The 13,929-nt window shown below is 42.8% G+C and overlaps 1 protein-coding gene across 1 annotated transcript in view; it reads left to right on the forward strand.

Annotated features, from left to right (window-relative positions):
• Positions 1 to 298: 298 nt before the first annotated feature.
• Positions 299 to 13,929, forward strand: part of LOC117557505 (cell adhesion molecule 1-like) — a gene marked incomplete at both ends in the record, with an annotated part of 75,920 nt that continues 62,289 nt past the window's right edge. Inside the window, one exon of the mRNA XM_034233381.1 lies at positions 299 to 344. Coding sequence (XP_034089272.1) covers positions 299 to 344 — 46 coding nt within the window. The remainder of the gene's footprint in view (positions 345 to 13,929) is intronic.

The raw sequence follows: 13,929 nt of genomic DNA on the forward strand, positions 1-13,929 counted from the left end.
AGATGGAAGATGTAAACAGAAGCTAGTCATCTGCTCACGACTTGCAATCCATAACATTTTGGCATTTGAAATGTGTTGATCAAAGCTCATTGGTAGCAACATGATTGGAGTTAAAACCTTACACTTCAACTTCAACAACTGTCTGTTTTTTGCTCTTTGAAATCCTTTCTTTTTGCAGAGTGGGATCAGCATGAATGAGTGTATGTTCACCCTTACCTGACTTCTCCTGTGCTTTACATGCATGCACCTGCATTGTAATTGAATTGGGGCTTTGATTGCTAACCTCCCTTTCTGTTTTCTCCCCTCCTTCTCCTCCTCAAACACAGGAGCTGCTCAAGAACCAGGTAACACTTCCTCACACTTCCTTTCCTTCTCCTCGCCACATACTCTCATCAGTTTCTGTCTCATTTCAAATCATTACATCCTAGCATCTTGTGCTGCAGTTTTTTTTTCGTACAATCAATCCTCAATCTTCTTCAGTCATAATTCGACTTCGATCTGCCTATCTTGTATTCTCCACAGTCAATTTCCTCCAAATCTCATGTTGTTTCCATTGTGCTGACTGGACATCTTCAGTCGCTTGCCAACAGAGATTATGTATTTTTGAAGGCTGATCCTGAAGTTAGCATCGCAAAGAGCTCCCTTGACAAAAAAGCCAATAAGAGACATTCCTGATACACTTACACTTTTGGAAAGCAGGATATCTCCACATTATAAGTGTTAATACAATTTGCACAATAATACATCTATAGTTGAGCTATAAAGGAACCACAGCACGGTCACATGACTTCACATCACCACCGCTAAGCTAAAGGTGGCTAATGTTGGGCTATAAAAGAACTACAGCACGGTCACATGACTTCACGTTTTGATTGATTGATTGATTGATTGAAAAGTTTATGAACAGCTTGTATATTGGGTACAGTACAGTACAGCTCAAAACATACAATTGTTAAGGGGATGCAGACCAGAGAAAGACTTTCGTCTTGTTTACATCAGGGTCCCCCATTTCCAATTCATCATGTCATTTAAGACATATAAGACATATTTGACATACAGATGGTTTATTTACAATTTACATACAGGTGGTTTTTTACATACAGATTGCTTATTTACAATTTTCATTTTAGATTTCGTTCTAATACATCCTAACCGGACATTTAAGACATACCAAGTCTACAGATATACAGTTAGTAACAGAGTCTAAAATGCGAGTATATACATAGATGGGGGGGGGGGGAAGCTGTCCATTGAACGACAGGTTGAGATTTGTACCATTACCGGGCCAGTTTTGCAATGCTCTCCCCCGAAGGTGCTCTTTAAGAGAGGTTTTGAAGGTAAGTATAGTTTTACTTTCCTTTACAGTTGTGGGAAGAGCGTTCCACCTTGATGTGGCATAATTGCGAAACGTGTATTCCCCCTTTTTTGTGCCAAATCTGGGTTTCACATGATTAGTGGAGCTCCCTCTGGTGTTATGATCATGGTATTCCTTGACCTTTGGGAATAATTTTGACATGTACATGGGTACCATAGAGGTGTAGTGGATCTTGTAGACCAGGCCCATTGCAAGTAGCTGTACTCTGTCGTCTACTCTAAGCCATCCTAGGTTGTCAAAGTGGGCAGAGGTGAGGTGGGTTCTAGATCAACACCGCTAAGCTAAAGGAGGCTAATGTTGGGCTATAAAGGAACTACAGCACGGTCATATGACTTCACGTCACCACCACTAAGCTAAAGGAGGCTAATGCTGGGCTATAAAAGAACTACAGCACGGTCACATGACGTCACCACCGCTAAGCTAAAGGAGGCTAAATGTTGGCCATGATGACACTTGTTAGCAACCGCCTTGTTAGGAAACACTGAAGCTTCAGAAAATCGAAGAAAGTAGGTTTTTTTTACTGAAATAAGAGAATAATTGACAGCAGCTTAACAATTATCAAAGGAAGAAAATGTGAAATAGTAGTAACTGAAATGAACCAGAGAGTAGGAACACAGTAAAAGGAGTCACTAAAATATCATTAAAAAAAACAGGCATTTTTTTTAATGATATTAACAATGCCTGTTTGCTGTTGAGTCAAATAGAAGATGTGGCTGCATTTTGAGAATGTACTACGACTAAAACTTGAATTAAATACAAAATAAATAGTATTCCTCTGGTCAGATTGTGCTCTCTTAGCTTTGGTTACAGGACAATAATTATATGCTGTAAATCACGCCATGCTGCCTTCACTCCCCCTCTCCTCCTCTCCTCCGTCTCTCCTCTACCGAGCCTTTTAATCCAATTAGCAGTGCCACCGACAGTTATTTATATGTACATGAATTAGAATTGAGCAGCAAGACATCCTCCCCTCGGGGGCAGATTGGACATTTATGTTCCCGGTCAAATACCTCTGCTGCTGCTAACACCCAGGAGCAGAAGAGCCAATAGAGTGGTTCAGGGAGGGTGTATTTATGTAGTCCGACCTGGAAGTTAGCAACTTTAGGCTATAAAGGAACTTCAACACGGTCACATGACTTCACGTCACCACCGCTAAGCTAAAGGCGGCTAATGTTGGGCTATAAAGGAACAACAGCACGGTCACATGACTTCACGTCACCACCGCTAAGCTAAAGGCGGCTAATGTTGGGCTATAAAGGAACTGCAGCACGGTCACATGACTTCACGTCACCACCGCTAAGCTAAAGGCGGCTAATGTTGGGCTATAAAGGAACTGCAGCATGGTCACATGACTTCACGTCACCACCGCTAAGCTAAAGGCGGCTAATGTTGGGCTATAAAGGAACTACAGCACGGTCACATGACTTCACGTCACCACCGCTAAGCTAAAGGCGGCTAATGTTGGGCTATAAAGGAACTGCAGCACGGTCACATGACTTCACGTCACCACCGCTAAGCTAAAGGCGGCTAATGTTGGGCTATAAAGGAACTACAGCACGGTCACATGACTTCACGTCACCACCGCTAAGCTAAAGGCGGCTAATGTTGGGCTATAAAGGAACTGCAGCATGGTCACATGACTTCACGTCACCACCGCTAAGCTAAAGGCGGCTAATGTTGGGCTATAAAGGAACTACAGCATGGTCACATGACTTCATGTCACCACCGCTAAGCTAAAGGCGGCTAATGTTGGGCTATAAAGGAACTGCAGCACGGTCACATGACTTCACGTCACCACCGCTAAGCTAAAGGCGGCTAATGTTGGGCTATAAAGGAACTTCAACACGGTCACATAACTTCACATCACCACCGCTAAGCTAAAGGCGGCTAGTGTTGGGCTATAAAGGAACTTCAACACGGTCACATGACTTCACGTCACCACCGCTAAGCTAAAGGCGGCTAGTGTTGGGCTATAAAGGAACTTCAACACGGTCACATAACTTCACATCACCACCGCTAAGCTAAAGGCGGCTAGTGTTGGGCTATAAAGGAACTACAGCACGGTCACATGACTTCACGTCACCACCGCTAAGCTAAAGGAGGCTAATGTTGGCCGTGATTACGTTTAGTCGTCTCATTTAGACACTAAGTTCACAAGCGGGGTATTGAATGACGTAATTTATGTCGTAGAACAAAATCTCTTCAGCTTTTGTTAACCCTAGACCTTATTTCAGGCTAACAACCAAAACATATTCAGAAAACCATTGACTTACGAGGGAGTCATTTAGATGTTTTAGGGCTAATTTCCCTCCACTTTTTTCAGATATGGTTCATTTTAAAAACTGGTTTTCTCCAGTGAATGGACAACTTTTCCCCAACCCCCCTGACACATGCATGACATTAGCAAAGCTGGTTTTCCTTTACTTTACTGGAGGAAACAGTTCTAAAAATAGAACATATGGTCTCGTTTGTACAGTGGCCGGCAGGTGTGAACAGACAACAACAGCCCTCAACATTTCCATTAGGAGAAACGGGCTGCATCTTCAGAAACATTGCTCCAACATCTTGCATGTGTTTTTTCCTTTACTTCACTGGAGTAAACCAGTTTTAAAAGTGGATCCTATCTGTAAAAAAACAGAGAGCAATCGACATATTTCTTGTAGTCAGAGGTCGCAGTGCTTCTTTAGTTGACCTGACAACCCCCCCCCCCCCCCCCCCCCCCCTGTGTGGGAGACTCGCTGTTTGCTGTGTATCCCGATCAATAGAAGAGGAGACTCGGGAGGAGGGAGGAGGCAGGGTGAGGGAGGCATCCGTTAAACACAAGGAGTCTTATCCATGTGTGCACAGAGGCTCTTTAAACACACACACACACACCAGCACACAGCTCAGATTAATGGCTAAATCAATCACACGCATACACTGTTTGCTTGTCACCCTGTATGCTTTTCTTTTATAACACAGGTTCAATTTCGCAAGCTTGTGAAGCTCTATCAGCAGAATATGAATTCAGCAAGGTCGTTGGTTCCTCTCTAAAGAAGGACAGCCTCCCGACCGCAGGACGTCCCTCTGATATTGCAATGTCAATAGTCCCCGTCCAATGTATTACAACGTACAGCTGTCAATACATCAGCTGTTTAGAGCGGCTTGTTACAGAGACCTTCCTCTGACTCCTGGTGTCCTCTGAGGGAACGACACCATGGATTTTACATAAGATAAAGATAAGATGTATTTATCCCGATGGAAATTGTTGTGCCAGAGTTACAAAAATACATAATCACAGCAGCATACATCTGATTCAAGCCCTCTGTAGGCAACAGATGCATGAAGAGGGATTTAAAAAAGCATTGTGATTTTTTTAATTTAATCAGAATTATTGATGCTCCGATCGATATCGGCCGATATTCACTCTCTGCCGATCGATCGGTGCTCTAAAGGCCGATCAGGAGAGCCGATCGCTTGACGTAAAATACATGACACTTTTCTCAAGTTCAACAACAAGCTCGCCAAAATGGCTTCACCGGTCTGGCAGTATTTTAAGGTGTCCGAAAATGACAATGAAATATCGGTATGCTACATGTGTGAAGCAGAAATCCTGCAGCTCCACCCGCTGTGACGGACCGGTGAGCGGAGTGAAACACACACACTAAGAGTTAGACCTAACACACATTTGATCTACCTCTGGAACAAGCTAAACTAGTTATACATATATGTATTCTTCACTGTCGGGTCACTCATTACCATACTTGCCAACCTTGAGACCTCAGAAATCGGGAGGATTTCAAAAACCACCGCAGTGCTAGTGGATCGCCGAAGCTGTATTAGGCTGCAGCCACACGAGGACAAAAACGGCCGTTTGCGTTACTGTTTAGTGTCATATAGACCGTTCGGCCACACGAGGACGACCGCATACGGCACTAAACGACTGAGGAAACGATAACGGGTCCCAAGGTGGATAGAACGGCATACGCAACGCTCTGGGGGGTCAAACAGCTCCGTGTGTACGCCCTATACGATCATTTTCTGATAATGATTGCGCAATAGCCCCGCCTCTCCCCAACTCTGCTGCTCACCTCCGCGTACCCAGCGCCATTGCTGATGTGTTTCGCCACCAACAACAAGGTATGGACATAAACGCGAGTGAAGTCTAATCTGACAGGACGGAGACACCTCTCAAACTACCTAAACTAGTTATAAATATGTTTATTTTTACTGTCGGCCGGGTCACTCATTACTGGATCAGCTGCTGCATGAGACAGACACTGGCGCTGTCCGAAGAGAGGGAGGAAAAAGAGAGGCTCCATGTATTTTTATTATTATATTATATAGAGTCGTTATTCATTTGTTTTAAAGCTCAATAAATAACAAATAAGACCTTTGACCGGCACTTTTATAATTTTGTCGGAAGATCTAAACTTTAATACACGTTGACTGGCGAAAAACTCTGCCCGGTTCCCTCGGCCCCCACCGCGGAGAATAAACAGAAGGGCAACCATGACAACCATGCTTCTTCGCTGCTTTTGTGGAGGAAGTTACAGCGCCACATACAGGCTCCTGCATATGTACTGCAGCTTCTCCAGCGGTTGGAGCTAAACGGAGCGGTCTCGTGTGGGCAGACACTATCCGGATAACTATTGCGTGTGGACGGAAGCTTGTTTGCGATTGCGTTTGCGTTAATCCTATGCGTTTAGACGTTTTCGTCCTCGTGTGGCCGGGGTCTTAGATTGACATTAACCCTTCTCTTGCGTTTCGGGTCAAAAGTGACCGAATGACTTTTATTTTAATCATACATATTGTGTTTTTCATCCAATTGCCTCAATACCTTATGTTATCCTCCACACTAGGCCTCTAACATATACACTTGATGATCACCACTTGCATTGCATCTTGAGTGATTTATTCAACAGTGAAACACATGATGTTTTCGGTCAGATTTGACCGCCATAGAAAATGAATGGGTATGAGTGTATTATGTTCATCCTGCAGATGGAAAACATCTACACACAAACACACACACACACACACACACACACACACACACACACACACACACACACACACGTTACAGGAACCACTCCCTTTCTCGCGCTGTATGATACAATGTATCATACCTTCTCACAGGTGCGAGCTCTGTGCCCCTCGAGAAACACAAACCTCTCACTTTCTCGTGCTAAATGCGCCTCCCTTACTGGCTCTCAAGCAGTTATATGTTTGCCTTGCTCACATTTGACTCATTGACACAAAGAGCAGGCGACCGATTAGGCGATTTTCTGTACGAGGGGCTCTGGACACCTTTTTTAACCAGATGAAGAGGAGATTGAACCAGATGAAGAGGAGATAGAGGAAGATGTCTCAGAAATGGAAGACAACAGCGATCCAGACTATGAGCCTACAACAGACCAGGAAGAGGCACCTGAGGGAGAGGCCCCTGAGATAGAGGCCCCTGAGATAGAGGCCCCTGAGATAGAGGCCTTTGAGGGAGAGGAGGGAGAGGCCCCTGAGGGAGAGGCCCCTGAGGGAGAGGCCCCTGAGATAGAGGCCCCTGAGATAGAGGCCTCTGAGGGAGAGGAGGGAGAGGCCTCTGAGGGAGAGGCCCCATGAGGGAGAGGAGCCTGAGGTGACATTCCACAATTTTGCATTGCCACATTGCTATGTGCGTGAACACACACACACACACACACACACACACACACACACACACACACACACACACACACACACACACACACACACACACACACACACACACGTTCTGTTATGGTATATTTCTCTTTCAATAAATGTTCATTGAAGAAAACAGTATCAGTAAGAACAGTAAGAATCTCAGCTACAACACTAACTAAATCATATCCATCTCCAGTAAACACAGCCTACATGGCAAGCATTTTTATAATATACAGTAATGTAAAATAAGCACTATCTTTGAACTTACTGCCAAATATAGTATAAAATGCACCCCTGGTTCCATTCTGTCTGTCATCCCTTGATTCTACTGGCTTTAACTGTTCAAATTAGATGTCAACCATCAAAATTGGATAAGGGGTTCCAGAGATATCACTGTGCAAAACACACCGGTCAATTTTGACCGAAAATAGCATGGGAAGGGGGGTATGACCTAACGCAAGAGAAGGGTTCACATGCTTATTGTAGTTGTAACTAGTGCACTGTCTTGATGGAGCATGTGTGTGGGCTGGACCTGTATTTTACAGGAAAAGAGTGAGCAGAGGGTCGAGTTGTCCATGGAACGCTACCATGGAAACCAAACAATGGTGTAGCTGTATTAAAGTCAGAGTGGAAACAGTCGTGAGTAAATCTGATTTTGTCTTTAATCGGGAGAAATGCGGGAGAAATATGACCCCGGGAGGAAACCGGGAGAGGGCAATGTAATCGGGAGTCTCCCGCGAAAATCGGGAGGGTTGGCAAGTATGCTCATTACTGACTGACTGACTGACAGGAGAGAGAGAGAGAGAGAGAGAGAGAGAGAGAGAGAGAGAGAGAGAGAGAGAGAGAGAGAGAGAGAGAGAGAGAGAGAGAGCGATGAGAGCGCGCGATAGAGATAATCTAAGACGTTCTCAGCTCTCGAGATGAGCTATACGACTCTCTCTCTCTCTCTCGCTCTCTGTCGCAGCTCTCTCTCATCCTGCTCTAGATCTCGAAGATTATCGATCAATAATGTTGGATAACTTGAACACACTAATGTATTATTTTTGAAGTCACACATATTGAAGTTCATTGATCTGGTTCAATTTAAAACGGCACAAATCATGTACAGAGCAAGACATAATCTACTTCCGAGGTAATTAAAAACATTGTTCATAGACGGAGAGGGGGGGTATAATTTGAGAGGAAATCTACATTTTAAACTCAAGGTCAGAACAACTCTGAGAAGTATGAGTTTAACAATCTGTGGGGTGACTTTATGGAATGGTTTGGAGCAGGAGTTCAAACAAAGCACAAGCATCATTCAGTTTAAAAGGAAGTACAGAAACACTTTTTGGGAAAACTATGAGAATGAAGAAAGGTGATTGAAGATGAGACATGATTGTATATGTGTATACATGTAAATGTAAGTAGGAATAAATTGCATAATTATTTAAAGGACAATCATTGATCAAGTGAGGGGTGGGAACAATTCAGTATTCTGTTTTTCACATTTGTTATTTTTTTAATCTGTTCGAAATAAAGATTGAAATGAATGAAAATAAATGAGTAAAAATATTGCAGAATCAGTAACAATGTGCAATACAAAAAATGATTTGATGTGTCTTAATATAAGAAAGATCAAATCAAGTTATTGAAGACATTTGCAATCAGAAGATAAAAAAATATATGAAATGAAATATCAAAAGTTTTGTTTTATTTAATCAGATACAGAATTTGAATATTTTATTTATCCTTGGGGATTTAGGAGTTTGACATTTGCTCCATTTTAGAATTTTAAAAAAAATGACAATGATAAAATAAGTCAAAGAAGTAGTGAAAGAATTTGCAATAAAAAGTTGAAGAGATAAATAAACATTGATTGATTGATAAGGTCATATTTAACATTTCAACACATTGTACTACAATATGTTCCACTTCCTTTATCTCTTCCTCTTCCTCCTTCCCTTCTTCTTCATAATTGATTAATAGAAGGTGCACGTATTTGTCATTAAAGGTTATCTCAGGCTAAATGTGTGCGTCAAGTTAAAAAAGTACTATGATTAATTGTGCTTGAATTAAATCAGAGTCTGGAAGTTTTTAATAACAGTTTTGGTTAATCAACCTCAGCCGGATATTTACAGTATGGGGTAATATTAAATATTCATACTTTGATTAGCCAACCTAATATGTAATTTCTCAACAACGCACAGTCATTGTATAATGATTTAATGATTTGTCCTAATTTCATAATTGTAAAATAATAAACGACCTGGATTGAAATGAGTCGGTTAGCCCTATAGCCAATCAGAGAGCAGCATTAGAACAAAGTGACAATTATAATAAAGTCATTTCTGTCTGTAAATGAGTATTAAAGGGTTTGATTTTGTGAAATAAATGATAAAAAACCTGTTTTATTTGTTGTTTAAATCCAGAGGAACTCAATTGTAGAAAGCACTTTTAAAAAATCTAATTTGAATATAGATTTCATTAAAGAAAAATAGGGACTTAATCACAAAAATATCAAAATAAAAGGGGATTGTCTTGCTTGCATCCTTGTTACGATAATTAAATATACACTGATCATTTCACAAACCTGTTTAATCACTTACAAAGGTTTATTATTGTTTCTGCACATCTAAAGGTTCCAATGACGGGTTTTAGCTGATAGAAAGGACACTAATCTTAAAACAAGAATCAATTAACATTCTAAAAAGCAATTTGGTTCAATTTTTTATTAAAAAAAAGGAAATTAATTAGTAGAAAGTACAAAAAAAAATCCAAAAAGAATATGTTAACAACACTTTTTTTCAGTTGCTATTTAAGGAAATAAGGACTTAATTAAAGTAAAAAATGACAGAATCAAAGGGGATCGTTTTGCATGCATCTTTGTAACGATAACCAAATAGATGTTTAATCACTTACAATGGTTTAGTATTTTTCCTGCACCTTCAAAAAATTACCATAATGGATTCTAAACTGTGATGGCAATGAGACTATACCCGAAACATAATGAGTTTATAGGCAAAACAAAAAGCTATTTTGTGTACTTTTTTAATCAAGAAAATACATATAAATACATTTATTGGCTGTGCATTCTCACACTTCTCCGTCTTCAGTAGTTTTTCACTCGTCTCGCCCCCGTGCTGTGTGTCAGGAGACGATGATGCTGACATGTCCGCAGCTTGCTGACACGACAGAATATCGACACCACTAGCTGCACATTTACAACCCTGCAGAATAATACAGAGCAGCTCTTCTCCATGTTTCCACCTGCACGACTTCCTGTTAGAGAGCTGACTCTCCCACAATACACAGCATCCATCTCTATTGTTCTTTGACGTTAAACACGTCAGTAAATCCCCCACTGGTGAGTTTAAAAACAGAGGCTGCTAACAAGTGTCTAAATGAGACGACTAAACGTCATCACGCCCAACATTAGCCACCTTTAGCTTAGCGTGGTGACCATAGGCGGCGCGTGAGGCTCAGGTTTGGGAAGGCTAAATAACTTTTTTTACCTCCGGCGTCTATAGAAAAGAGATCAACTCAGTGAAAGCACCGCCTGCTGACCAATCAGAGCTCAGTGTGCAGAGTTTACATCTATCACGTCATATTACAGGATAAAGGAAATACAGTTTAAACTGCCGTATGCAGAGAAGACGCCGACGTGTCGCACTTATCATTCATATCACATCATCAATCACATTTATTTATTTATTATTTATTTTTTAACCAGTTGTTCTGTATTCTCCTTGCAGGTGCAACTATGTGGCTTGTATCCTGGATTATATGTTTAAGTCATGGATGTTTAAAGTTCATATTTGTCTAATATTAGTTTACTTTTCATTAATGAAGTATGACGCTGCGCTGTCAGTACACTTGTCCCTGTTTGTGATTGGTCAAATGTAGCTAACCCCACCCCTTTCACGTGAACGCGCTCTCAGCTGGAGAGAGAATCCCTGGCTTGATTTACCGAGTTGATAACCAGAGTCGTAGGACCGCTTAGCGAGATCTCGTTTGTTAGGGTTAGTTAGGATAACTCAAATATATCCAGGGTCTGTTGAACTGGCTTTGTAGAAGAGGGCACAGGTGGCTGCATAGCAGCGCTAATGTCAAAGGCACAAACATTATACATTATATTTGTATTTTACCAGGATGCGACAAAATTATTTGGGAAGGCTTAGCCTTCCCTAGCCTACAGTACCCGCCGCCCCTGGTGGTGACGTGAAGTCATGTGACCGTGCTGTAGTTCATTTATAGCCCAACATTAGCCTCCTTTAGCTTAGCGGTGGTGACGTGAAGTCATGTGACCGTGCTGTAGTTCCTTTATAGTCCAACATTAGCCTCCTTTAGCTTAGCGGTGGTGACGTGAAGTCATGTGACCGTGCTGTAGTTCCTTTATAGCCCAACATTAGCCACCTTTAGCTTAGCGGTGGTGACGTGAAGTCATGTGACCGTGCTGTAGTTCATTTATAGCCCAACATTAGCCACCTTTAGCTTAGCGGTGGAGACGTGAAGTCATGTGACCGTGCTGTAGTTCATTTATAGCCCAACATTAGCCTCCTTTAGCTTAGCGGTGGTGACGTGAAGTCATGTGACCGTGCTGTAGTTCCTTTATAGCCTAATGTTAATAAGGTGGGGTTGATGTGTGGAGATGATCCTGTAGTTTTTGTATTGTTAGCGGGGATGGAGACACAGCTTTGCTTAAAGCAGACTCTTGATGTGTTGGAGGACAGAAGGATGCTGCAGTGCCTCACCCTCCCTCCCCCTCTTCTCTGATTTTCTATCCCCCTCCGACCCCAGTAAAGACTCTCATCTCACTTTTGTTTACCTGGCAAGAGATGTAGATCGCCTCCTCCCCCTTTCTCCCCCTGAAAGATATTTCCAAAAGAGTGAGCCCAGACCACAGCTGCCTCTCTGACGCATTAATCACTTGGCTGCCACCCCCTTCACACACACACTCATGCTCACACTCACACACACACACACACACACACACACACACTTATGTCATGGATAACCTCGTTTGACTCACAACGTGAAGGCATGTACCGCCATTGTGTAATATAACTATGTCAATGCACATGTGACTTGAGCATAGCAGGATCACACACACACACACACACACACGCACACGCACGCACACACACACACACACACACACACACACACACTAACACACACACACACACACACACACTAACACACACACACACACACTAAGCATCTCCCCGCCACTCAAGTGTTCTCCACTCTTCACACCCTCTCTCTCCATCCAGCCATGGCTCCCAAATTACCCTCCATTTTCCTCGTCATTAGCGACACCAACCAGCATCCTCTCCTCGCCTCTGTTTACTTCTCAGATTCTTATTTGAATCTCCATCACCCCCCCTCTGCCTCCTCTGAGCCGAGTGCAGAACAGGTGGAGGAAAGCGTGCTGCTTTAGATCTTACAGGAAATCAAATGTAAAGTGATGTAAGTGCATTGTGGGAGAAAAGTGGAGGACGTTACGCATCCTGACAGGCAAAGCAGCTCGATGAGGCCGAGTCATCATCACGCTGATATGAACCCCTGCAGGGTTAAAGCAATATGATTATTCTCCCGGTTAAAGACATTCTGAAACATTACAGCTGCACTGATGAATATAGACATTGCTAGACTACTATAGAGACAGATATTATCCTCCTATAATTCACTTGATTAAGTCTGGTAGCTGAACTCTATGTGAATCCTTATATTTCCATGTGTGTACAGGACCGGTTTGTAGCATTGCAGCTATAGATGAGGCCCCGCCCACTTTACAGTGAAAACAAAGAATCAGTGCTTAGCTGATAACATTGTTTTATCATGACTAAAAGCGGCTGTGTATTACTTCATCATTTAATTTACGTTTTGTCTGAAACCAGAGCCCAGTCTGCTCTGATTGGTTAGCTGGCTGGCTATGTTGTGATTTGTTGGTCGACCGCTTAGAGATGTCCCGCCCCTTAGCCTATCACGTACAATGTGTTGGAGCGCTAGCCAATAGGAGTGCGAGTGTTACATAGTGATGTTAATTTATTTGGAAAGCAAACAAAGGAGTCCAATGGAGGCGTTTCAGGGGGGAGTTCTGGGAGAGAAACTCCCTCCGTAGGGAACACAGGGATTGTAGCCTTTGCAGACCCTTTACATTCACTAAAACCAATGAGACAAACTACAGACACATTTTACCATCGAGAGCCTACTTAACATACTGCATCACAGTGTGGTACGCCAGCTGCACTGAGGCCGACAGGATGAGGCTCCAGAGAGTTGTAAAAGCAGCTCAGAGGATCATCGGCTGCCCCCTCCCCTCCCTGATGGACATGTACACCCCCCGCTGCCTCAGTAGAGCCAAAAACATTGTTAAGGACAGCTCACACCCCGGCTTTCATCTGTTCAACCTGCTGCCCTCCGGCAGGCGCTACAGGTGTATCACATCCAGAACAAACAGACTCAAAGACAGTTTTTTCCCAAGAGCCATCATTGCTCTTAACACCTGAACGTCATACCTCTTAGGGTGCGTTCACACCTGCCTTGTATAGTCCGGTTGAATCGAACCCTGGTGCGTTTAGCCGCTTGGTGCGGTTCGTTTGGCTCCGTGTGAACGCAGTCCGAGACCTCTGAAGTGAACTAAACAACCGGACTCTGGTCCGCTAAAATAGGTGGTCTCGGAGCGCTTGCTAGTGAACTCTGGAGCGGTTCATGGTGTGAACGCAGTCCGCACCAAAACATAGGAAGCGTAGTATTTACGTGTCACAAGAACGCGGATGTCTTCAAAATCTTTAGCGAAAGAGTCTTTCAAGACATCCGCGGTTGTTTAGTTAAAGAGTGAAGCAGAATGAAGTGCTGAACAGTGTCGTGAAAAGTAAAAATTATCCGTCAGCTATACATAAAAGTAA

Source organism: Gymnodraco acuticeps, unplaced genomic scaffold (genome assembly GCF_902827175.1).
Source record: "Gymnodraco acuticeps unplaced genomic scaffold, fGymAcu1.1, whole genome shotgun sequence".
NCBI lineage: Eukaryota > Metazoa > Chordata > Actinopteri > Perciformes > Bathydraconidae > Gymnodraco > Gymnodraco acuticeps.